Source organism: Sciurus vulgaris (genome assembly GCF_902686455.1).
Source record: "Sciurus vulgaris genome assembly, chromosome: 13".
NCBI classification, from domain to species: Eukaryota; Metazoa; Chordata; class Mammalia; order Rodentia; family Sciuridae; genus Sciurus; species Sciurus vulgaris.
Genome location: NC_136474.1, coordinates 20,438,118 through 20,464,970, shown reverse-complemented (window position 1 = coordinate 20,464,970; position 26,853 = coordinate 20,438,118). Strand labels below are relative to the sequence as shown.

The following is a 26,853-nucleotide window of genomic DNA, read 5'->3' as shown; positions in this document are numbered from 1 at the left end:
TTGTAGTTGGGGACTTTAGCATCTCTACTAGTAATGGATACATCCGGTAGGCAGAAAATCAGTAAGATTACAGTTGACCTGGGCAGTACTCTGAACCAACTTGATCTCACTGACATGTATACACTATTACTCAAGCTCTCAGAACAGTCACTCTGGATTATTGAACACAACTTATCAAATTTAAAATAACAGATATCATACAAAATATGCTGTCAGGTCACAGTGGAATTAAATTAGAAATCAATAATGGAGAGATGAACTATGTCTAAATACTTCTAAATAAACATGAGTCTAAGGAAAAGATTTTAAAGAAATTTAAAAAGAAAGAACTAAATAAAAATGAAGACTAAAAATTTCCAGATTTGGGGGCCGCCTGGCACTCCAGTGCCCCCGAGTGGTTCCCGGGCTTCTGCCTCGGGGAGCCGGGCTCGGGTCGTTGCTGCCCCGTCTCCAAGTCCGCCGTAGCCCTTGCCCTGGCCAAGCCTGGCGTCCACTCCCCTCTAACGCTGCGTTGCACAATGCCGGGGCAAAGTCCCCGAGGGTGTGAACCGGGGTGTCCCTGCCCCTGGGCGGGGACGCGCGGCGGCCGTGCGGGCAGCCGAGCCGGCGAGCGTACAGTCAGCGCCATCCGCGGGCCCCGACCCCGCGAGTCCCCCGTAAGCAGCCGCAGGCCCCCGCGCCACTGGGCTCCGCCGCCAGGCCCTCCCGCCGCTCCCCTCACAGGCCCGCGCCGCCGCCGCAGCCATGGCGGAAGTGCATAGACGTCAGCATGCTCGGGTTAAAGGAGAAGCCCCCGCGAAATCCTCCACACACAGAGATGACGAGGAGCTGGGGATGGCGTCGGCCGAAACGCTGACCGTGTTCCTGAAGCTGCTGGCCGCCGGCTTCTACGGCGTGAGCTCCTTCCTGATCTTGGTGGTGAACAAGAGCGTGCTCACCAGCTACAGATTTCCCTCTTCGCTATGTGTTGGACTTGGCCAGATGGTGGCCACAGTGGCAGTTCTCTGGGTGGGAAAGGCACTCAGGGTAGTCAAGTTTCCTGACCTTGACAGAAATGTACCTCGAAAGACGTTTCCACTACCTCTACTATATTTTGGGAACCAAATCACGGGACTGTTCAGCACAAAGAAACTGAACTTACCAATGTTTACAGTTTTAAGAAGGTTCTCCATCTTGTTTACAATGTTTGCTGAAGGAGTTTTACTCAAGAAGACTTTTTCTTGGGGTATTAAGATGACTGTGTTTGCAATGATTATTGGAGCCTTTGTAGCTGCCAGATCTGACTTGGCATTTGATCTGCAAGGATATGTTTTTATTCTAATAAACGATATACTGACAGCAGCAAATGGTGTATACGTAAAACAAAACTTAGATTCAAAAGAGCTGGGAAAATATGGTCTGCTCTATTACAACGCACTGTTCATGATTCTGCCCACTCTGGCCATTGCATATTTCACAGGAGAAGCACAAAAGGCGATGGAATTTGAAGGCTGGGCTGACACCCTCTTTCTTCTGCAGTTCACCCTCTCCTGTGTGATGGGGTTTATCTTGATGTATGCCACAGTGCTCTGCACTCAGTATAATTCCGCCCTTACAACTACAATAGTTGGCTGTATTAAGAATATATTAATAACTTATATTGGAATGGTCTTTGGTGGAGATTATATTTTCACATGGACAAATTTCATTGGCTTAAATATCAGTATTGCTGGGAGCCTGGTGTACTCGTACATCACTTTCACTGAGGGACAGCTGAACAAACAGTCAGAAGCCAGTAACAAGCTGGACATGAAGGGGAAAGGAGCAGTGTAACCAGAGGACTGCTCCAATTGTGTGTGCCCGTTTCTGATCAACTCAGAACTCTGGCAGCTGCTACGCAGATACCGAGATGATTATGGAGAAAATGCCATTCCTTTGCACTTGTACAATCCAAGGATTGATTGCTGCCTTTTAAAATTTTACGAGAGAAACTTATAATTGACTCTATTTTAAATATATTGTTTGAATTAATTTATATCAAACTGGAACATGTACTGGGCTTTTTAATTTATTTTTCTTCTGTTCTGACAATGAAACATCAGTTTTTGAAAATATTTTATTCCATAGTTCATTATCCAGGTGTCCCTGAGAGCTGCATATATAATGTGCTCCAACCGGAGCCTTATCATTCAAATCATTGCTGTGTCTGGAGTGGTTTGATCTTTTGCCAGAAATGCAGCTGATCTGAAATTTCTTTGAATTTTATTTCTTATTGATTGCATTGTTTTCACAAATATCACATTTGCCAAAGACAGCAACTTTGGTACTAAAAAAATACATGGTGTTCTGGAATATATTGCTTCCTACGTTCACTTTCCTGAGAACTGATGGGATGAGCAGAGTGATTCCTTGAAAATGTTGTTCCCTCTTTGTTTTGTAGGATGGGGACAAGGAAGGGATGGAGGAAGTGGGCACTGTATTCATTTCCTCATCTGTTTGATTCATTCATCCAACTAAAATGTATCGAGTGTGTATGTCAGGCATTGTGCTAAGTGCTAGACATCTCTTTGGGGAGGTAACTGGAAGATCTCCTTCCTGCCATAGTGATGAAGTTAAAGATGGAGAATTTAGTTCTCAGTCCATTCAGAAGACATTGGGACTATGAGAAAGTTGTTTCAGCTCTCAGAAACTGCAAATCTATAAATGGGGTTAAAATAACTGCCCTACCTGTCCCACAACAGTGTGATTCCAGATGCTGCAATGTAACATCAAAGTGAAAAGATGCATTTTGTAAACCAGCACAGTTTGGCACTGGCCCCTTCTCTGCAAGGATGGCAGATGGGCAAGCTGACCACCTCCTCTTTCCTCATGCCTCCCGCCTCTAGGTTTGGTTGCTCTTTTTATTTCTCAGATCAGTATGACAAGGACCCACATTTCTGAATGATTGATTTGAGAGGAAAAGCTGGTTGGAATTTTTGTATTGTCAAGGCTGGACCTTTCTTTGGTAGTGTCAGCATTCCTCCCTTTTTAAATGGCATGAGCATTCCTCTCCTTAGGACACACCCACCTAGATGCTCTGCCCCACCTTCACTAAATGAGCTTGCCAGCTTCCCTCAAGTCCAGTACTGCATCCTGGGACAGTACCTGTGAAAGGTCATTGCCTGAATTGCCTCTTGAGGAAGTTAAACACAGTTCCATGACTTTGCTCAGAGACATCCATTGACTAAGGATGAGTGTGTTTGCTCAGGCTGGTTGTGCAGTCTGTACCAGAAGCTGGTACTTTTTGCCCTACTTATATACACTAGCTTCTGTTTGAGTTTCGAAACCACTGGGCTCTGTTGACCTCAAACTATCAGTATTTTGGTGTCTCAATATGAGACTAGGAAAATTCTGATATTTTTCTTCCTATTTGAAAAATTATATTGAGCCCAGACTATAGGCTCACTTTTTTCCAGCATTATCTGACCTAAAAAAATTCCAGTGGGAGAATGCTGTCTCTTATTTGTCTCTATTTTACCATTAGAAAAACAAGACCCAGTTTGCTTATAAATCAAACTCCATGTTCTTTGTATTAAACCATGCTCCATTTGTTGAATTGCTTTTCCATAAGGAAACAGGGATACGAAGTGAGTTAGCTTGAACTCTTTCAAAGAGGCAAGTGCTTGATTGAATTTGGTGTCAGAGAGAAATAGACTTTGCAAATTAGGGAGAGCAACAGATCATCCTCTCATGGAGTTTATCCAACTTCTAGGCTGATCTCAGTTGGTATGTAGTTCAGTTAATTTAAGAAAATCATGTATAGTTACAGCTCATGGAATGCACTATACCTCAGAGCCCCTGTCTGTGCTGAACTATCTGACTGACAGAGCAGGTACGGCAACTCAGAGCTTCTGCCCTGTGTTCTGATCCTGGTAGGCCTCCTCCAGCTACCACCACCATTTTAAGATAAAAGAGAGCAACATGGGTAAGTTCGAGATTGAACCGAGTGGCTAGCCACTTTTTGGAGTTTACGGTTTTTGATTGTTTACAGGCCTGGTATAATACAGTGTAGACATTTGCTTGATAATCTGGTATCTCTTAGTATGTCTGGATTTTGCTCCAAGGTTGATGGGCAAAAATTCTTTGACCTATTAGCTTCCTTCTAAGAGGAAAATAGGCAGTATAGTTAAGTCCTTCATTTGCCCACCAAGAAAAACTGTGGTAAGAATTCTGAAAGGAGGTAATGGCTCCTCTCCTTGAGTTAATGAAGGTGAAATCCTCTGGCAAATCTGCTTGTGGTAAATGTGAGATAGATTAGAATAACCATGGTTAGTTAGGCTGTACATTGCTACCATGTCACTTAATTTTAATTGCTTCATGTGGCTGTCAACTATGAGTCAGTCATTTGTAGCATCCAACTTGCATTTTGGTTGAAAAAAATGCACTGGCAAATTTTCTGTAATCCTATCATATCAGAAATTCGTGAGAGGTTTCAGTCAGTAAAGCTGAGGCAGGTTCTTCATACAAATAATGGAATTTCACATTTGATTGACTTGGAAGAGTACCTAGGGCTTTGGACCTGCCTTTGCTTCCCTTATCATGGACTTGTTCAGAGGGTAAAGATTTGATGAATAACTGTTGTATGTCAAGCATTTTGCTAAGCTTGGGGGAATGGATGAATAGGTCATGGGTCTTTGCGCTCAAGGAGCATGTAATACTTCAGCCGACGGTGGTGGCCTGGACCCAAATTGAGAGGGAAAACAGATAAAAGGAGGCAGTGATTTGTGAATTAGAGCTGTGTGCACGTTTACCAGGTCACTGATTCTAGGGTGCCCTTCCTGTAGCAGCTTTTTAATCTGAGAAGTCTTGAGAAACTCAAATAAGTCTTCTAGCTTTGAGATAAGAGACACAACCCTTAGAATTCTATGTGTAGCCCGAGTTCCTTGTTGGCTACAAATGTTCCTGCTTCCCCGTAAGTATGTAATACTGGCTCCTCCTAACAAACAAGGCTGTAATTGACTTTTCCCTCCCTGAGGAAAAAACATTCATAATAAATGAGATAATAAATACAAAATAACTTAGTGCAATGCCTAGTACCTATTAGGCACATAGAAAATGTGGCTACAGTCCCTATTTCATGGTGGGATTGTAGGCAAAAAAAGATTCTTAACTGGTACTCCTTAAATGAAAAAGACCTGGACAAAGTATTTCCTGGAAATCTGACCTTAATATGCTTAGATACCTGTTTCTGTTCACTGTCTTTTCTTTTTTAAATACCTACTTAATTTAATTGTGGCCACTGCCTGATGCAAGTGATTCTGTTTTTAAAAAGAACAAAGTTATTTCATATTATGATGGTAAATTTCAAAAAAGGAAAGCTGTTTTCTATCTTAGAGGAAGATAATTACATTTCATAATGGTAATTCAGTTAAAAGTTTCTGAGTTTGTTACTTAACTGTGCAGACCAGACCCTCTTCCTTCCCTTCTCAGAATGAATGCCCTCGACTCTGCTGCCTCTGCTTCCAGGCTTGAGCTGTTGGCATATGTGCGTCCCTGGCACCATTACCTCCGTTTTCTAAACCCGTCTTCCAGTTCTTAGTGTCAGGTTATCTTTGGTGTTTTGTTGTTGTTGTTGTTTGTATGTTTTGTTTTATTAGCTTTGTTTACTTTGAAAATACTTTTTAAAAAGAAATCTACTGATTAGATTTATTGTTTCAGAAAAATGTTTTTAGAAATTATTTTGTTCACAAATATTTTCTTTCTCATGCTGATGATCAACTGATTTTTGTCTACAAATGTTAGCCTTTCATAATATTTTTCAATATAGATTCTATTGACTGATTTATTTAGTGTTTTTAAAAGGTACTGAGGATTGCGGTATGTAAATCAGGTGACATAAACATGAAAATTATGTGCCTAAATATTTTTGTAATGGTGTTAAATAAATACTTTTTCCTGAAAAAAAAATTTCCAGATTTGGATAATATAGGGAACAAAAAGCAGGCTTAGTGGGAAATATATAGTAAAAGAAGCACAAATGATTAAATAAGAAATTTTCAATATCAAAACTGTCCTTCTAGAAAAGGACAGTTAAAGACTAAAACAATTAAAAGAAAAATAAAAAGCAAAAACCAATGAAAATTGGAATGAAAAATCAGAGAAAATAAAAAAGTACTCCTAAAGACAATTCTTTAAAAGATTAATTGTGGTGAGTAGCAAATGAATTATGGTTCTGGAGCTGTCCTGCAACAGAAGCGATGCCCCTTCTGGGAACTCTCAAAGGCATGGATTTGAGACTGCCCAGCTGCTGTGGTGATGCCCTGTTCAAAGGAGGTTCTGTGCCAGCCATGGAATTAAAAGTTCATCACATTGGGTTCTAATGCCAGCTTCCTGGGGTAGAGAATTATGGGTGCAAGCTGATAGTTCAAATTGGGCTGTTTATACCCACAACTTTGGTTCTATTTATCTTGAAGAAACTGTCTCACAGTGAGTCCTTTTGATTTTAAACCTATATAATAAATGTGCTGAGCTTGCTCCTGATCATAATTCCCTATCAAGGTTTAGTGATCCACCAGACCCCTGCTTTTTTTCTATTTGTGTGTCTGTTTGTCTTTTCTTCATTCCCTCACTGCCTGGTCTGGGAGCCTGAATTAATGATTGTGCAGGACTTGGTAATTAATAAAGTTGATAAACTTCAAACCATGTTAAACACAAAAAATGAAGGAGCACATGGAATACCCAATATCATTATTAAAAGAGATATCCCAAATACTCATCTCACAGACACTGAGAGGAATAAGGAATAAGATGAATATCTTAATTTCCATGAATTGACAACTTGGGTGAAATGAGACAGTTCCTTGAAAGATACCAATTACGAAAACTCAAATGTTTAAAAAGCAGTAATTTAATAGCTCTGAATTTACTAAAAATAGAAAATGAATAAAAATGATCAATTTCCTATTATTGCTCTAAAAAACTATCACAAACTTAGTGACATATAACAACAGTTTTGGTTGGTTCCACAATCTAGCTATTGTGAATTGAGGTGCTATAAACATTGATGTGGCTATGTCACTGTAGTATGCTGATTTTAAGTCCTTTGGGTATAAACCAAGGAGTGGGATAACTGGGTCAAAAGGTGGGTCCATTCCAAGTTTTCTGAGAATTCTCCACATTGCTTTCCAGAGTGACTGCACCAATTTGCAACTCCATCAGCAATGTAAAAGTGTGCCTTTTTCCCCACATGGTCACCAACATCCATTATTGTTTATGTTCTTAATAATAGCCATGCTAATTGGAGTAAGATGAAATCTTAGAGTTGTTTTCATTTGCATTTATCTAATTGCTAGAGATGTTGAACACTTTTTCATATATTAATTGTCTGCATGTCTTCTTCTGTAAAGTGTCTGCTAGTTTCTTGGTCCATTTATTGTTTGGGTTCTTTGTATTTTTGGTGTAGTTTTTAAGTTTTTTTATAAATTTTTGAGATAAGTGCTCTATGTGAAGTGTGTGTGTGTAAAAGATTTTCTCCCACTCTGTAGACTCTCTTTTCACATTATTTATTGTATCCTTTGCTGAGAAAACATTTTTTAGTTCGAGTCCTTCCCATTTATTGATTCTTGCTTTGATTTCTTGCACTTTGGGAGTCTTGTTAAGGAAGACTGATCCTAAGCCAATGCGATGGATAGCTAGACTGTGGAACCAACCTAGATGCCCTTCAATGGATGAATGGATAAAGAAAATGTAGTATAGTTACACAAGGGAATATTATTCAGCCATAAAGAAGAAAAATATTATGGCAATTGAAAATAAATGGATGGAATTGGAGAATATCATGCTAAGTGAAATAAGTCAATCCCAGAAAAACAAAGGCAGAATGTTTTCCCTGATGATGATATATAATGGCAGTGGGGGTGGGGAGTGAGAGAAGAATGGAGGAACTTTAGATTTTGTAGAAGAAAATGAGAGGGAGGGGAGTATGAAAAATGGTGGAATGAGACAGACATCATTACCCTATGTACCTGTATGATTACACCAAAGGTATGAATCTACATCATGCACAACCATAGAAACAAAATGATATACCCCATTTGTGTACAATGAATCAAAATGCAGTCTGTAAGAAATAAATAATTAGTTAATTTAAAAAAGAAGAAAATAGATAGCTTCAGAAGAGGAAAAGAAAATGAGAGTGTTATTACGTGCCTAGGTTTTGCAGTTCTGTTACCTTATTACAGTTTATCTTTACTATAGCAAAACTTAATGGTTAAAACCATTTGGTCCATACCAAATCTGCACTCTTTTTATCAGCCATAGCCACCTTCTTCCTCTTATTAGTTTTTATATGAAATTTTTGGAAATTCCTCTATTCAAACTTTGTAAAAAATATCAAACAAACAAAACAACAACAACAACAACAACAACCTCAAACAATTTTTGTTATCTTAAAATTCCGGATGTTGGGAGTTTAAGGACTGCCTTCCTTCTTGAGGCTAGAGAGAAGACCATTTCCTTGCCTATTGCAGCTTTTCAAAGCAGCTTACAATCCTGGAATTACTTTCTTCATCTTCAGAAACAGCCTGGTAGCACATTTTTCTATCCTCAAGACTGTAATTTAATACAGGGGAACTCTATGAACTTGATAAAGACTATTTAGAAAAAAGAAAAACTATTGCTAACATCATCTTATTGGTGAGAAACTAGATACTTTTAAATTTAGATGAAACAAAGCAATGATGTCCTCTTCCATCACTTTTATTCAGCCTTGTGTTACCAATAAGATAAAAAAGGAAATTAGTGGCATATGAATTGAGAAGAAAGAAATAAAACTGTCATTTCTTCCATAGGTAAAAGTAAAATATTTTCACATAATATCTATGCACAAATGTAAAGAATTTCCAAAATACTCTTCCTACAACTAATAAGGAAACGTAGAAAATCATAAGATAGAAGATTTAACAGAAAATAATGGTTGGCCAGTAATGTTCATGTCCACATCCCCAGAACCTGTTATGTTATCTTACACATCATCTTATGTGACAAAAGTTGTATTAAAGATGTGATTAATTTAATAATATTGAGATGGGAGGATGTCCTGGATTATATGGGTGTAGCCAGTGCAACCACTAAGGTCCTTCCAAGGAGGCATAGACTCTGTCATGAAAGGTGGCATGACAATTGAAGCACAGTAGAGAGAGAGAGAGAGAGAGAGAGAGAGGAAGAGGGAGGGAGGAAGATTTGAAGATACTGTGTGACTGGCTTTAAGTATAGTGAAAGAGGTCACAAGAAAACAATAAACAATATATTTTGAGATTTAGGAAATGTCATTAATAATAACACATCCAAAAAATGAAATTCAACAAGATTATGTACAAGGAATATACATATGAGAAACTTGAATATTCAGATAAAAAAAAAAAACAAAGAAGACCTAAAGAAATGGAAATAGATTCTATGTTCATGGAATATAAACGCCATTGCTGATTTCTATATTAAGATGTCAAATCTTGTAATATTTGAAACAATACTCATCAATTTTAAAATTTAATGTAAATATCAACAAAATACTAAAAAGTTTCTTTAGAAAGTAAAAAGATTTAGAGTAGCCAAAATTTTGAAAGTTATATTTCATTAAAATTAAAAAGTTCTCTGTGAGAGATATTGACAGAATGAAAGATAAGTCACAAAATCTATTTTGAAACACATATCAGATCAAGGATTTCCATCTAAAATATTTTCTAAAATTTTGAAAATTTAAGGAGAAGAACTCAGATCGCAAATAAAACAATTGTGTAAAAGATCACCATAAAAAAATCATCTTGAAGGTACACAGATGGCAAATGAACATATCAAAGGATGCCAAATATTATATATCATGAAGGAAACACAAGCAAAACAATAATGAAATACCCTCCACTCCTATTAAAATGGCTATGATGCAAAGCTGTAATAGTGCAGAATGCTGACAAGGTTGGAGCACAACAGGAACCTTCATTCATTACTGGCTGGAATGCAAGATTTTAGTCACTTGGAAGATAGTGTGGCACTTTTATACAAAGATAAAGATACTTTTACCATATGATCCAGCAATCTTGCTCTTAGATATTCATACAATTTATTTGAAAATTATGTCCACATGAAAACCTACACACAAATGTTGGTAAGTTTTTAAAAATAATGACCACAAACTGTAACAGCCCAGTTGGCTTTCAATAGGCGAATGTATTAAGAAACTTTGATACAGTCATGTAAAAGAATAATTATTCAGTGATATAAAGAAATGTATCAAGCAATGAAAAGGCATAGATAAGTTTAAATGAATACTGTTTTGTTTAAGATCAATCTGCAAGGATAGTCAATGAATGAAAATGTCAATCACTGAGAATCTTTAAAAATGCAAAACTAGGCAGACAAAATATTATAGGTCAATGCCAGAAGTCCAAAATAGAAGAAATTCAGAAGGATTGAACAAGTGAAACACTAACTTTTAGGAATTTTTTTATGGTGAAACAATCTTGTAATATACTAGAATAGAGAATACAAGGCATTACACATTTGTCAGAAATCACTGAATTTATATCACTTAAAGTATATATATTTAAGGAAATCCAAGAATCCAAGAATGGATTGCAGTGTAGAGCAACACAAACTGACTAAAATATGAACGTAGGAAGTAATCTCATATCTAAATAATGGCAGGCTGACTTATTTAACTTTGGAAATGAGTGCAGCTTTTAAACCTAAGGACCCATCTTTCATGCAGTGTAGGTTTGCTCGGCTTGTTTCTTGAGCCACACAAAAACAAATAACCCAATGAATAAATGGGTTAAGAAAAAGAAATAGGATTGGTCAACAAATATGAGAAAATATTCAATCTCTAGCATCAGAGAAATGCAAATTAAAACTACAATGAGAGTTCATCTCACTGCAGTCAGAATGGCAATTATCAATATTACAAGTAACAACAAATGTTGGTGACGATGTGTGAAAAAAACTACACTCATCCATTCCTTGTGGGACTGCAAATTGGTGCAACCACTATAGAAAGCAGTATGGAGATTACTTGGAAAACCTGGAATGGAACTAACATTTGACCCAATTATCCCAATTCTCAGTTTATACCCAAAACACTTAAAAGCAACATATTACAGTGATGCAGCCACATCAACGTTTATAGTCACTCAATTCACAATAGGTAAAATATGGAACCAACCTAGTTACCATTCTACAGATGAATGAATAAAGAAAATGTGGTATGTATACACAATGGAATATTATTCAACCATAAACAAGAAGGAAATTATGGCATTTGCCAGTAAATGAATGGAACCGGAGAATATCATGCTAAGTGAAATAAGGCAAGCCCAAAGAAACAAAGGCTGAATATTTTCTCTGATACGGAGATGATAATCCACAATAAGTGGGGAGATGCAGTTAGGGAAGAATAGAAGTACTTATGATTAGACAACAGGGAATGAAAGGAAGGGAAAGGAGATGGGGATAGAAAGGATAGTAAATGAAATGGATATTACAATCCTATGTGCATATATGATTACATTACCAATGCAATTCTACATTATGTACAATCAGAAGAATGACAAGTTATACTCCATATATTTATAATATGCCAAAATACATTGAACTATCATGTATAACTAATTAGTACAAAAAGCAACTAAGGATCAAAGAAGTTATACATGGCTTTGTGCTTTATGTAGATAAAGTTATTCATAGGTGTGCAGATTTAGAATTCTGATGCTTCTGTACATTTATTCTCTACATGAATCATCAAGAAAATGGATGGCAGATCACGAGAACCAGGTTTTTCCCTTTTGAGGATTAGGGAAAGAAACATACAAGGTCGTTCTGGAATATCTTAAAGGCACCATAAAATAACTATTTGACTGAACAAAACAAATAACGCAATGACGGGAATTTGTCAAAGGGACACAGGAGCCATCTGGAACAGCACAAGTGTGATCAAAGCTGGAGTATCTTTTGCAATGAAATAGAGTAGTACTGACGGTACCATAAAATTGAGCAAATACCCCTGGGTTCTAAGAATACACATTACAAATAAATAAAAAGGGAGGGAGGACAAATAAATGTCTGATGAAGATTTCTAAATAAGTTACAAAATAGCCAGCCACACTCAAGAATTTGGGGCTCGACTCTTTCCTCATTAAATGCAACTTTCTTCCAAAGAGAGCAAAAGCACTGAAAGAAGGAAGAGTGATAGTTTCACTGTGTGGAAACATGACAGGTCCCGACTCAGTGAGGTGTCAAGGTCAACATCAGGAGTGATAAAGTACATTTATGATGTACATCCTTGACACGTTGTGGTGGAGACAGCACTTCACTTTTGTGGCTTTCTTTCTCAAAATCAGTAATTTTGGTCTAATCTTAAAAACATATACATCCCATACAATGAACATTTTATGAAACATTTCTAAAAACTGGAAAGGTAATGAAAAACAAGCCAAGTCTGAGAAACTGTCACAGCCAAGAAGAATCTAAGAAGACCTGATGGCTGGGGGTAATGTGAGAGTCTGGGTGGAATTACAACATAGAAAACAAACAAACAAACAAACAATAAACAGCATGTAGCCAGGTTAAAAGCTGAGGAAATCTGAATAAAGAATGGACTTATTAATTATAGTGATAATATTGTATTTTGAGGGCTCATTAATTTTAAATAACAAGTCATACGAGTTTAATAAGAAGAGAAAAAATGGAACGTAGCACGTGTGAGAATTCTGTTTATTAACATTGCCATTTTTGGTAAACCTAAAAATTTTCTGAAACATGAAATTTATTAAAATACCACAAGTCCCTGAGAGCATTTGGGAGTGTGTGTGTTTGTGTGTGTGTGCACATACACGCACGTGTGTTTAGTGCTGGGGATCAAATCCGGTGCCTTATACAAACTAGTAAGTGTTCTACCATTGAGCTATGCCCCCCAGCTTGATCTCAGAGCATTTTAATTCCAGTCATTATGTTCTTATATTTATAGAAATTGTACTTATTGTATAAAACTATTGTCTTTTGATATTACTTAGAGGACACATGAATGGCCAAGAGGTATTTGAAAAATGGTCATCATCACTAATAACCAAGAAAATCAAAATCACAAAGGATATCACCTTGATCCAGTAAGAGTGGCTCCTGTCAAAAAAAGGAGAGATAACAGGTGATGGCCAGGACATGAGAAAAGAGGACCCTTGTATACTGTTAATCGGAAGCAGCTAAGTTAGTAAAACCATTATGAAGAACACTATGGAATTTCCTTAGGAAAGTCATAATAGAACTACTATATGATCCAGCAAATCCACTACTAAGTACATAGCTAAATGAAATTAAATCATTATGTTGAAAGGAGTCTGCACTTTTATGTACGTTCCAGCACTGTTCAAAGTAGCCAGAAAATAAATAGAAACCACCTGTGTCCATCCACTGATGATAAGAAAATGAAGTACATGTACACAAGGGAACACTATTTAGCCATAAAAATTGAAATCCAGACATTTATGGTGTTAAGTGAAATAAATGAAGCACAAAAAACAAGTACTGCATGATTACACTGATAAGTGAAATCTAAAAAAATGTTGATCTCATAGAAGTTGAGAGTAGAAGAGGCTGAGTAGAACATGGAGGAGTAAGAGATGGGGAGAGGTTGGTCAGTAGGTACTAAGTTGATAGATGCTAGCAAGAAGTTCTGGTGGGCTTTTGCACAATAAGGTAAGTATAGACAAGAAAAATGCCATCTATTTCAAAAAGTACAAGAAAAGAAAGTTACTATCACCAAAATTAAAGATAAATTAGTTGGTGGCTATGTTTAAACTTATCAAAACATTATGTAATGTAAGCGTGTATCAAAATATCACTTGGCATTCCATTAATAAACACGATTATTGTTTTATGTATCAGTTAAAAGTAATTTAATATAGAATTTAAAAAGTATAAGGATCAAGTAAAATTAAATTCAAAATAACAGTAGGTGAGTTATTTGGCTTTTAAATAAAGAAAAGATTTTTTTTCTAAATTCAGTAGTTCCACTGGGCATGGTATCACATGTCTGTAATTCCAGTAATTAGGAAGGTTGAGGCAGGAGGATCACAAGTTTGAGGCCATCCTCAGTAACTTTGTGAGACATGGTCTCAAAATTCAAGAAAAGAAAAGAAAAGAAAAGAAAAGAAAAGAAAATGGCTGGATATGTAGTTCAGTGGTAAAGTGCCCCTGTGTTCAGTCCCCAGTACATAAAAGAGAAGGAAAGGAAGGAAGGAAGGAAGGAAGGAAGGAAGGAAGGAAGGAAGGAAGGAAGGAAGGAAGGAAGGAGGGAGGGAGGGAGGGAGGGAGGGAGGGAGGGAGGGAAGGAAGGAAGAAGGAACAAAGAGTTTAGTACCATGTTATATTTGCAATCTGGCAAATGTAAGTGCATATATATATATATATATATTTTTTTTTAAACTGTATTTTCTGAAAACCCATCCTCACAGAACTCTTCTCTCATGGTTTTGGTTTTCTTGGGAGTGTATGAAGGAATGAATTCTCATAAAGGATTCTCTCAACACATCTACCCTTGTCCTTTCAGCCTCAGTACCCACCAGTGCTGTTGTTTGATACTTTTCCCTTTGCAGGTGAAGAGTGGTGCCTGCAGTCTCTCCCTTTGATTGGGGGCACCCTTGCTATCATTTTATCTTATCCAATACAGTGGAAATGAGATTTCATGATTCCAGGACCAAGGTAAAAAGGCCATGTAACTTGTACTTGATTCTCATGTGATGTTCCATCTAGGGAAAGCCATTAGCCTTGTCAGGATGCTGATTACCATGACATCATCATGCTGGAGAGGCCATGTGTAGATGTCAGTTAAATAGCTCCATCTGAGCTCCCAGCTGTCACCCACCTCAACTGCCAGCCGCTAGGGAGAGCCATCTTGGAGCTCAGCCTCACTGAAGCTTTCAGATGACTTAGTCCATCCAGCAGTTGACACATAACATCCAAGCAAGACTCACCTCCTTGAACCATTCCAGATTTCTTCACTCATAAAATACCAAGATAAAATGCCTGTGTTAGCTACCAAAATTTTAAGTTATTTATTTTGCTGCAAAAGAAGGGCTGAGTTCTAGTAGTTTTCATATCTGTGGGAAGACATTTTATTTTGAACTCAATCAGTTCCAGCTACCCTTTCTTCATCTTGTCTGTACTCTGAGGTGAGTCCATGCACTTGATAGAAAACCCCATCAGATATTAAAGTACAAAGGAGCATTATCTTTTAAACTAATGAAAAACTTATGGGTATTCTTTCTAAAATTGGCTAGATCCACTTTTGACAAGCATTCTCAACTATCATGCTGAATGCATAATTAAATTGGCTGAATGAAAGCGATTTTTTTTAGTTAGTGACACATGACTTCGGAAGTGTGTTTCATGTAATTAAAACTTTCTCTTTATTCTTTCTAAATATAGCTATTTTCCACAATGAATTATAATTTTTCTCTATTATAATTTTGCCATTTCCTGCTATGCCAATAAAGGCCTCCTTCAAGTATTAAAATGCACTCACTCTATAAACTGACAATGATCCTAACACGGTGTTTTATGTGAATGCTCAGTTTACTATATTGTATGACCATAACTTTTCTTTAGAAAATTCGTTGGGTGGGGTTGACTGAAATGGGCCACAAGGTAATTATCTTTAGTAATATAAAAGTTTGGCATCTTGATAAAGGTGGTGGTTCCACAGTTGTATATAATTTCAAAATCTTCTAACTAAATACTTAGGGCTTGTACATTTTATTTTATGTTACGTTATGTTCCAATAAAAAGAATATAAAGTCCAGAACAAGCACAATAGTTTTGAATAAAAATAATAATATATTCTTACTTTTTTTTCCAGGTTTTTTTTATTGTAAACAAATGGGATACATGTTGTTTCTCTGTTTGTACATGGCATAAAGGCATACCATTTGTGTAATCATAAATTTACAAAATGTTGTTTGATTCATTGTTATTTTTTCCTTTCCCCCCACCCCTCCCACCCCTCTTTTCCCTCTATACTGTGCTTCCTTCCTCCATACTTGCCCCCCTCCCTAACCCTAACTCTAACCCTAACACTAACCCTTCCCTCCCCCCATTATGATCATCATCCACTTATTAGCGATATCATTCGTCCTTTGGCCTTTTGAGATTGGCTTATCTCACTTAGCATGATATTCTCCAATTTCATCCATTTGCCTGCAAATGCCATAATTTTATCATTCTTTGTGGTTGAGTAATATTCCATTGTATATATATACCACAGTTTCTTTATCCATTCATCAATTGAAGGACATCTAGGTTGGTTCCACAGTCTGGCTATTGTGAATTGAGCAGCTATGAACATTGATGTGGCTGTATCTCTGTAGTATGCTGATTTAAGTCCTTTGGGTATAAGCCAAGGAGTGGGACAGCTGGGTCAAATGGTGGTTCCATTCCAAGTATTCTAAGGAATCGCCACACTGCTTTCCAGAGTGCATGCACTAATTTGCAACCCCACATGTATGAGCAATGTATGAGTGTACCTTTCTCCCCACATCCTCGCCAAAACCTGTTGTTGCTTGTATTCTTGATAATCACCATTCTAATTGGGGTGAGAAGGAATCTTAGGGTGGTTTTGATTTGCATTTCTCTTATAACTAGAGATGTTGAGCATATTTCCATGTGTTTGCTGATTGCTTGTAGATCTTCTTCTGTGAGCTCTCTATTCATTTCCTTAGCCCATTTGTCGACTGGATTATTTGTATTCTTGGAGTAGAGTTTTTTGAGTTCTTTATAGATTCTGGAGATTGGTGCTCTATCTGATGTATGATTGGCAAAGATATTCTCCCACTCTGTAGGCTCTTTCTTCGCATTGCTGATAGTTTCCTTTGCTGACAGAAAGCTTTTTAGTTTGAATCTATCCCAGTTATTGATTCTTGCTTTTATTTCTTGTGCTATGGGAGTCCTGTTAAGGAAGTCTGGTCCTAAGCTGACATGTTGAAGATCTGGACCTACTTTTTCTTCTATAATCAGCAGGGTCTCTAGTCTTGTTTCCAAGGTCCTTAATCCATTTTGAGTTTAGTTTCGTGCATGGTGAGAGACATGGGTTTAGTTTCATTCTGTTGCACATGGATTTCCAATTGTCCCAGCACCATTTGTTGAAGAGGCTATCTTTTCTCCATTGCATATTTTTGGCACCTTTGTCTAGTATGAGAAAATTGTATTTATTTGGGTTTGTGTCCATGTCCTCTATTCTGTTCCATTGATCTACCTTTCTATTTTGGTACCAATACCATGCCATTTTTGTTACTATTGCATTGTAGTAGAGTTGAAGATCTGGTATTGCAATACCCCCTGTTTCACTCTTCCTGCTAAGGATTGCTTTAGCTATTCTGGGTTTCTTATTCTTCCAGATGAATTTCATGATTGCTTGCTCTATTTCTGTAAGGTACGTCATTGGGATTTTAATTGGAATTGCATTGACTTTGTATAGCACTTTAGGTAGTATGGCCATCTTGACAACGTTAATTCTTCCTATCCAAGAACATGGAAGATCTTTCCATCTTCTAAGGTGTTCTTTAATTTCTTTTTTTAGTGTTCTGTAGTTCTCATTGTAGAGATCTTTCACCTCTTTTGTGAGATTGATTCCCACATATTATATTTTTTTTGAGGCTATCATGAATGGGGTAGTTTTTCTAATTTCACTTTCTGAAGATTCATCACTTATGTATAAAAATGTGTTGGATTTATGAGCATTGATCTTGTAACCTGCTACTTAACTGAATTCACTTATGAGTTTTAAGAGTTTTCTGGTGGAATTTCCAGGTTCCTCTAAATATATAATCATGTCATCAGCGAACAGGGATAGTTTGAGTTCTTCTTTTCCAATTCGTATCCCTTTAATTTCTTTGGTTTGTCTAATTGCTCTGGCCAGAGTCTCAAGAACGATGTTGAATAGAAGTGGTGAAAGAGGGCATCCCTGTCTTGTTCCAGTTTTTAGGGGGAATGCTTTCAGTTTTTCACCATTTAGAATGATATTAGCTATGGGCTTAGCATAAATGGCCTTTACAATGTTAAGGAATCTTCCCACTATCCCTATTTTTTCTATTGTTTTGAGCATGATGGGGTGCTGTATTTTATCAAATGCTTTTTCTGCATCTATTGAAATATTCATGTAATTCTTGACTTTAAGTCTATTGATATGGTGAATTACATTTATTGATTTCCTGAGGCTGAACCAACCTTAGATCCCTGGGATGAAACCCACTTGATCATGGTGCACTATCTTTTTAATATGTTTTTGTATGTGATTTGCTAAAATTTTGTTGAGAATTTTTGCGTCGATGTTCATTAAGGATATTGGTCTGAAATTTTCTTTCCTTGATGAGTCTCTGTCTGGTTTAGGTATCAGTGTGATATTGGCTTCATAGAATGAGTTTGGGAGGGTTCCCTCCTCTTCTATTTTATGGAATACTTTGAGAAGTATTGGAATGAGCTCTTCTTTAAAGGTTTTGTAGAACTCGGCTGAGAACCCATCTGGTCCCGGACTTTTCTTTGTTGGTAGGCTTTTGATGACTTCTTCTATTTCAGTACTTGAAATTGGTCTATTTAAATTGTGTATGTCCTCCTGGTTCAGTTTAGGCAATTCATATGTCTCTAGAAACCTGTTGATGTCTATGAAATTTTCTATTTTTTTGGAGTATAGATTTTCAAAATAGCTTCTACTTATGTTTTGTATTTCACTCGTGTCTGTTGTCATATTTCCTTGTTCATTCCAAATTTTAGTGATTTGGGTTTTCTCTCGTCTTCTCTTTGTTAGTGTGGCTAAAGGTTTATCAATTTTGTTTATTTTTTCGAAGAACCAACTATTTATTTTGTCAATTTTTTGTATTGTTTCTTTTGTTTCAATTTCATTGATTTCAGCTCTGAGTTTAACTATTTCCTGTCTTCTACTACTTTTGGTGCTGGTCTCTTCTTCTTTTTGTAGGGCTTTGAGCTGTAGTGTTAGGTGATTTATTTGTTGAGTTTTACTTCTTTTATTAAATGCGCTCCATAAATTAAATTTCCCTCTAAGTACTGCTTTCATAGTGTCCCAGAGATTTTGATATGATGTTTCTTTGTTCTCATTTACCTCTAAGAATTTTTTAATTTCCTTCCTAATATCTTCTGTTATCCATTCATTATATAATAGCATATCATTTAATCTCCAGATGTTGGAATAGTTTCTGTGTTTTACTCTTTAATTTATTTCTAACTTCAATCCATTATGATCTGATAGAATACAAGGTAGTGTCTCTATCTTCTTGTATTTGTTAACATTAGCTTTGTGGCATAATATATGGTCTATTGTAGAGAAGGATCCATGTGCTGCTGAGAAGAAAGTGTATTTGCTCTTGGCTTGATGGTATATCCTATAAATGTCCGTTAAGTCTAAATTATTGATTGTGTTATTGTGATCTATCGTTTCTTTGTTCAATTTTTGTCTGGAAGATCTGTCCAGTGGTGAGAGAGGCGTGTTAAAATCCCCTAGTATTATTGCGTTATGGTCTATTTGGTTTCTGAAATTGAGAAGGATTTGTTTGACATACATGGATGAGCCACTGTTTGGGGCATAGATGTTTATGATTGTTATATCTTGCTGATTTATGCTTCCCTTAAGCAGTATGAAATGACTTTCTTTATCCCTTCTGACTAACTTTGGCTTCAAGTCCACACTATCTGTTATGAGGATGGATACTCCAGCTTTTTTGCTGAGTCCATGTGCATGGTATGTTTTTCCCCATCCTTTCACCTTTAGTCTATGGGTATCTTTTTCTATGAGGTGAGTCTCTTGTAGGCAACATATTGTTGGATTTTTCTTTTTAATCCAATCTGCCAGTCTATGTCTTTTGATTGAGGAATTCAGGCCATTAACATTCAGGGTTATTATAGAGATATGATTTGGTTTCCTGGTCATTTGGTTCATTTTTTAATTTTTATTTATTTATTTATTTGACACAACTCGGTTCCTCCTTTATTTGACAATTCCTTTAGGATAATTCCTCCCTTTGCTGATTTGCTTCTTTGTTTTTCATCTCTTCCTCATGGAATATTTTGCTGAGAATATTCTGTAATGCTGACTTTCTTTTTGGAAATTCTTTTAGCTTTTGTTTATTTTATTTCATCGTCAAATTTGAAGGTAAGTTTTGCTGGGTATAAGATTCTTGGTTGGCATCCATTTTCTTTCAGGGCTTGAAAAATGTTGTTCCAGGCCCTTCTAGCTTTTAGAGTCTGGATTGAAAAATCTGCTGATATCCTTATTGGTTTCCCCCTGAATGTAATTTGGTTCTTTTCTCTCACAGCCTCTAAAATTCTGTCTTTATTTTGTATGTTAGGTATTTTCATTATAATGTGCCTTGGTGTGGGTCTGTTGTAATTTTGTGTATTTGGAGTCCCATAAGCCTCTTGAACTTGATTTTCCATTTCATTCTTCAGATTTGGGAAATTTTCTGATAGTATTTCATTGAATAGATTGTTCATTCCTTTGGCTTGTTTCTCTACTCCTTCCTCAATCCCAATAATTCTTAAATTTGGCCTTTTCATGATATCCCATAGTTCTTGTAGATTCTGTTCATGATTTCTTACCATCTTCTCTGTTTGTTCAACTTTGTTTTCAAGGTTCAATCTTTTGTCTTCAATGTCTGAAGTTCTGTCTTCCAGGTGTTCTATCCTATTGAATATATTTTCTATGAGTTCTTAATTTGGATTATTGTTTCCTTTCTGTCAAGGATTTCTGTTTGGTTTTTTTTCAATATCTCTAACTCTTTATTGAAATGATCTTTTGCTTCCTGTATTTGCTCTTTTAACTGTCGATTGGTGCGATCATTCAATGCCTGCATTTGCTCTTTCATCTCATCATTCAGTGCGTGCATTTGCTCTTTCATTCCATTGTTTGCTTCCCTGATCATTTTAATTATGTACATTCTGAACTCCTTTTCTGTCATTTCTTCTGCCATGCTGTCATTGGGTTTTATTGATGTAACATCTAGATTTGTTTGCGCCATTTTCTTTCCTTGTTTTCTCATATTGTTCAGGTATCAGTGGACCACTGAGATATTGCAGATTTCCTCTATTGACTTACAATGTCCCTGAAGATTTCTATATATATCCCCCCTTAGCCTTCAGTAGGCTGAAGTCTTGGAGGAAGTTGATAATGCGGTGCTCCACAAGAAAGCTGCCTGTCTAGGAGTGGTGGCCTTCAGGTGGGGTATATTCCCTGCTAGAGGGCAGTGGTGCCTCCACTTGTTGACCAATGGTCATCCAAAGGGGAACTAGGCTGCAGGCTGATGCAAGGCCTATTTGGGCCTGTGTCTCTGGTTTTACCGTCCTTGTGGGGAAACCTCACCTGGCAGGAAAGACTCACCCGGTGGGGAGGTCTCACTGGTCAGTTCCCTCCTAGAGGTTCCCCTCAATTTACAGCTACCGCCTGGGCTGGGCTGCCTTCCTCTACAAAGTTCCCAGGGGCCCGGCCCTACCTCCTGGGCCTGGGAGCCTCACCCTTCGCAGATGAATCTCCTTAGGCTGCCCCTCCTCAGAGATTTTGCCTGCAGTCCTGGAACCTTCGCTCCGCCCCTAAGCGTGTCTCTGTGCGTCTCTTCCACCAAGAAGCCTCCTAGGTCCTGGACTCTGCTCTGCACCTAATCGCCTGGCTATGCATCCCCTCCTCTGAGCAGCCACCTGGGGCCCTGTATAATCGCTCTGAATCCCAGTGACCCGCAGCACGCCTCTTCCTGCAGACAGTCACCCGGTGTTCCGATGAGGTCACTAGGAGTCCAAAGAACTCACTGCATGCCTCCTCCTCCCACCAACCACCCGTAGCCCTGGGCAATCACTCCGAGTCGAAGTGACCCGCCTCGTTCCTCCTCCTCCTCCAGGTAACCCCCAGGTGTTCAGGAGTGGTCCTTGTGACCCACGGCACGCCTCCTCTGGGCAGCTGCCCGGAGCTCTTGTGTGGCCACTCGAGACCAAGTAACCCACCGAGGTCCTCCTCCAGGCAGCCCCCCTGTGTTCAGGAGTGGTCGCTTTAAGTCCAAACAACTCACCAATCACCTCCTCCTCTGAGCAGCCACCTGGAGCTCTAATGCAGTCCCTGTGAGTCCAAACGACCCGCCGCGCTTCTCCTCCTCCTCCTCCTACTCCTCAGGGCAGGCCCTGGTGTTCAGAAGTCGTCTGAGTCCAAACAGCTCGCCACGTAGCTCCTCCTCTGGCAACCGCCTGTAGCTCTGGTATAGTCACTACGAATCCAATCGGCCACACTCCTCCTCCTCCTCAGGGCCGGCCCCAGTGTTCAGAAGCAGTCGTTCTGAGTCCAAACAGCTCGCCGCGCAGCTCCTCCTCTGGCAACCACCTGTATCTCTGGTATAGTCACTCCGAATCCGAGCGGCCACGCTCCTCCTCCTCCTCCTCATGGCAGGCCCCAGTGCTCTGAGTCCACAGAGCTCTCCTCGCCACTCCTCCCCTGGGCAGCCACCGGAGCCCCAGTGGTTGCTTGGAGTCCCAGCACTGTGCTGAGTGGCCTCCTCTACGATGCTCCCAGTTGTCCGAGTTCACTGCTCTGGCGGGGGGAGGGGCGTCTCACCAGCAGCTCTACTTCACATAGTTCCCTGCATTCTGGGACTACTGTCCCATCCGGGACGCCTCCCCAATGGGAGAGAGTCACCCGGCTGCTTTGAGTTGGTCCCAAGTCTCTCAATATCTCCTCTTTTGAATCCTGAGTCCTGGAGCAACATGAAATGCAGCCACCCTCTAGGCCGCCATCTTGAAAAAACCCCTTCTTACTTTTTTTTAAAATTTAATTTCTATTATTATTTCTTTGCATATTGCTTTTGGTCTGCAGTAAATGACTGGCACTCTGAAAAGAGATGATTAGAGAATGGAAAAGGTTATGTACAAATATATGGGATTGTTAGGGAAAGTGCCAAAGGTAGTGATTCCCCCAAAGTCACTCCCAATCCCAGGTCTTAGTAATGATTTAGTACTGAAGGGACAAGAGGAGTGATATATTAAAAGAATCCTGGAAGACTTGAGCTAAATTAGAGGAGCATCTGATAATAGGCTTGTGTCCCTTGGTAACAAATGGCAGAAGGAAGACACTGGTAGCACATGATCAATAGGGAGTGACCAGATAAATAGATCAGAAACTCCTCCCTTGAGCCCCTCATGCTAACTTCCCACTGACCAAAGTTAACCAAGAGACAGAAGGTGCGTAGCCTTATCTCAAGGCAAACATCACCCTTACATCTGCAGTGTTCCTTTTAGTTTTGCCATCAAGAGAAGAGTCTATTCTTACCATGCTTTTGAATCTGCAATGGTGTTATTGGTTTCATTCATCAGTAAAATGCTCCAAGAATAACTGTCTGAACTTTCTGAGGCTAGACTACAAACTCCTGAAGCTTCTTCTTGGTGTACTTTTTTTTTTTTTTTTTTTCCTTTGTTAGTTTTTTTTTTTTTTTTTCTTGAGATGAAGCAGACATTCCTTCCCTATTATCTCCAGCAGGGACTTATGAGTTTATACAATTTTAAAACTAGTCATTAAATACAGTCCTTTGAATTTGAAAGAGTTTAACTAAAGTATTAGCTTTAAATTAATATTTGTGAGGTTAATGCTGATTCAAGTTATAAGTAAAAGTAAAGCAAGTCATTACATGAGTTGTCTTAAAATGAATAAAATTCTACCTATTGTATATATGAATTTTTTCATTAAAGTACAGAAATTGTTGAAAGAGATATGCTGAAATGTGAACATTGATAGATTGAAACAATTTTCAACTCTTTTTCTAAAAAAATTAATTGAGGACTCTGACCAAACCACTTACAATCCATTTAATGAGTTTATTATTTAGTTCCAGGGCTATCTTAGAAACTAAAGCTTAAGTCAGCTGGAAGAAAGAAAATTAAAAATAAGTAAACACACACTCAAAAAAAAAAACCATAAAATCTTTCTTTTTTGTTCCTATCTGATCATAATTTGTATCCTTCCATGAGACAACCCAACTTAATATTTCTTTATATTGTGCTGTGTTGTACAATTTTACTGGAATCATAACTTCCTAAATAAATGCACAGCTTTCATAAAAATTACTGGAAATCTAGAAAATGATTTTCTATGTGATTTTTAAGTTTTCTCTGTGAGAATTTATTTTTATTTGGTTTAGTTCTGTTTCATTTCCCTGAAACCTTTAAACATTGGGCATATGGAACAATCATTTCCTTGCAGATCAGAGCACTAAAAACAAATATTCTACTAAAAGAAAAATAATATTTACCCAGATAGAAAAGAGTAAGATAATGTCGAAAGAATTTCTATTCTAAATCTAGAGGAAAATAAAAGTAGTACATGTTGAAGATTGTTACACAATTTATCATGTTACTGATTTGAGGCAATTTTATAAGCTATAAAATATTTTTAAAAATCTTTCTAATCTTGTGTAGTGATTCAAAACTCTATATTATCCATTACAACATATTTATAAACTATATTATTCCTCCCTTATATATGGATTTGTTTTTCAAGATGTCAGTTCTCCAGGGTCAATCTTAGCCTGAAAATATAAAATGGAAAATTGCAGATATAAGCAATACACGAGTTTTAATCATGCATCATATTAGGAAGTCTGATGAAATGTGCCGTCCCATTCCTTTCCACTCAGAATGTATGTCATCTCGGTCCAGAGTATCCAGGCTCTGTAGGCCACCTGCCTGGCACTCACGTAGTAGCTGCCTCAGAAATCAGAGGGACTCTTACAGTATATCACAGTGCTTGCAGTCAGTAACCCTGATTTTATGTAACAAGGATCTTAAAGTACAGGGATAGTGATGCTGGCAATTCAGATATGGCAGAGAAGCCATAACATATTTCTTTAAATGAAAAAAAAGCAAAGTACAGTAAGATATTATGAGAGACTAATTTGCATAAGTTTTATTATAGTATACTTGTTTCATTATTATATTATCAATCTTTGAATTTGCCTAATTTATAATTAAACTACATGATAGATTTTATATATAGGAAAAAGTATATATAGAGTTTTATACTAATTCATGGTTTCTGACATCCCCTTTGTCTCAGAATGTGATCATAACAGGTTGCTAAGCTAACACCAATGTCAGGTTGATTTTCTGTGTTCTATTTTGGCATTTGCAGATAAATGGATGGAAATGGAGAATATCATGTTAAATGAAATAAGCCAATCCCAAAACAACAAAGGCTAAACGATTTCCCTGATGAATGGATGATTATATACAATGGGGGATGGGGAGGGGGTGAGAGAAGAATGGGGAAACTTTAGATTGTGTAAAGGGAAATGAAAGGGACATGGAATATTAAAAATGGTGGAATGAGACAGACATCATTACCCTATGTACATGTGTGATTACATGAATGGTATGAATCTACATCATGCACAACCATAGAAATGAAATGATGTACCCCATTTGTGTACGACGAATCAAAATGCAGTGTGTAAAAAAGAAAAAAATATGTTTTTATATGCTATTTAATAGTTTCATTACAATAATCAAAAATAAAATACTAAAGCTTTCTGTATTCTAAATATACAATATATATTATCTTCTAAATATACTTGATGAAATTTGACAAGATGAACTATAGCATATGTTCTGCTGTCACCTGCTGCAGACTGGAAGCACTGTTCACACCCCCAGAATCCTTTCATGTCATTTCCCAAGACATTGCCTCAGAGTGTAAGTAATTTTGAACCTTCATCACTACTCATTCATTTTGCCTGTTTTATAAATAAATTATAAATTTATTAATTTATACATTAAATTACTTAAGAAATAATTTCATAAATTCTAGAAACAAAATAAAGTAGAGTTGTGTGGGAGGCTGGTATCTGTCATTCAACGTCATGGATAAGAGATTCATTATGTGTTAGTGTTTAAAGTTTATTCGTTTTTCATGATGCGTAGTCCTCACAATTTATCCATTGTAGCATTGACAGGAATTATGGTTTCTTTCAAATATTACCAATAATAAAAATCACTGTGATTCACTTTTATGTGCATGTGTTTTGGAACATGTATATATGCATTTCTTGTAGTGTAGGAGTAAAATGTCCAGGTAATAGAACCCAAGAATCAGAGCCTACTATACATATGTTGGTACGGATATAATAGCCAATTTAGAATATTGAAGATGCATTAGTCAAATGATATAAATATGTATATAATATGTATGCTATACAGATACATTTATATATCATTATACATGATTATTATATGTAGTTTTTTGCTATAATATTGCTACAACAATTTGTATATCATTATGCATGATTATTATATGTAATTAGTTTCCTTTTTACTATAACTATTGCTACAAACTTAGTGACTTGAAACACACTTATTATCTTACTCTGCAGATCAAAATTCCCAAATCAATAAACCTCAATGGACTAAAATAAAGGTGGCAGTACGTAGTTACCTTCTGCAGAAATAACCTGTCTTTTCTAGCTTCTAGAAACAGCCCCCATTCCTCAACTTATGCCTCCAAACCAAGGAATATGGAAGCTCTCTAAGTACCATACAACAGAATATTATTCAGTAATAAAAGGAAATGGACCATCAAGCCAGAAAAAAGACATGGAATAACCCAAAATGCATGTTACTAAGTAAAAAATAAATAAATAAATAAATAAATAAAGGAAATTTCAAGAGCCTATATACTCTATGATTCAAAATACACAGCATAATGGAAAAAGGCAAAACCATAAAGGAAATTTTTTAAATCACTGGTCTCCAGGTTATGTGTTAGAAAAACATACATAGATCACACACAGGTTATTTTTAGAGCAATGAGACCACTCATTATGATAC

General features: G+C 37.3%; 1 protein-coding gene across 1 annotated transcript; it reads left to right on the top strand.

Annotated features, from left to right (window-relative positions):
- Window positions 1–372: 372 nt before the first annotated feature.
- Window positions 373–2,173, top strand: LOC306643227 (nucleotide sugar transporter SLC35D2-like). Its single transcript, XM_079109217.1, has one exon. It carries the CDS (start codon window positions 745–747, stop codon window positions 1,810–1,812), a length of 1,068 nt encoding a protein of 355 aa, XP_078965343.1. The 5' UTR covers window positions 373–744; the 3' UTR covers window positions 1,813–2,173.
- Window positions 2,174–26,853: the final 24,680 nt, after the last annotated feature.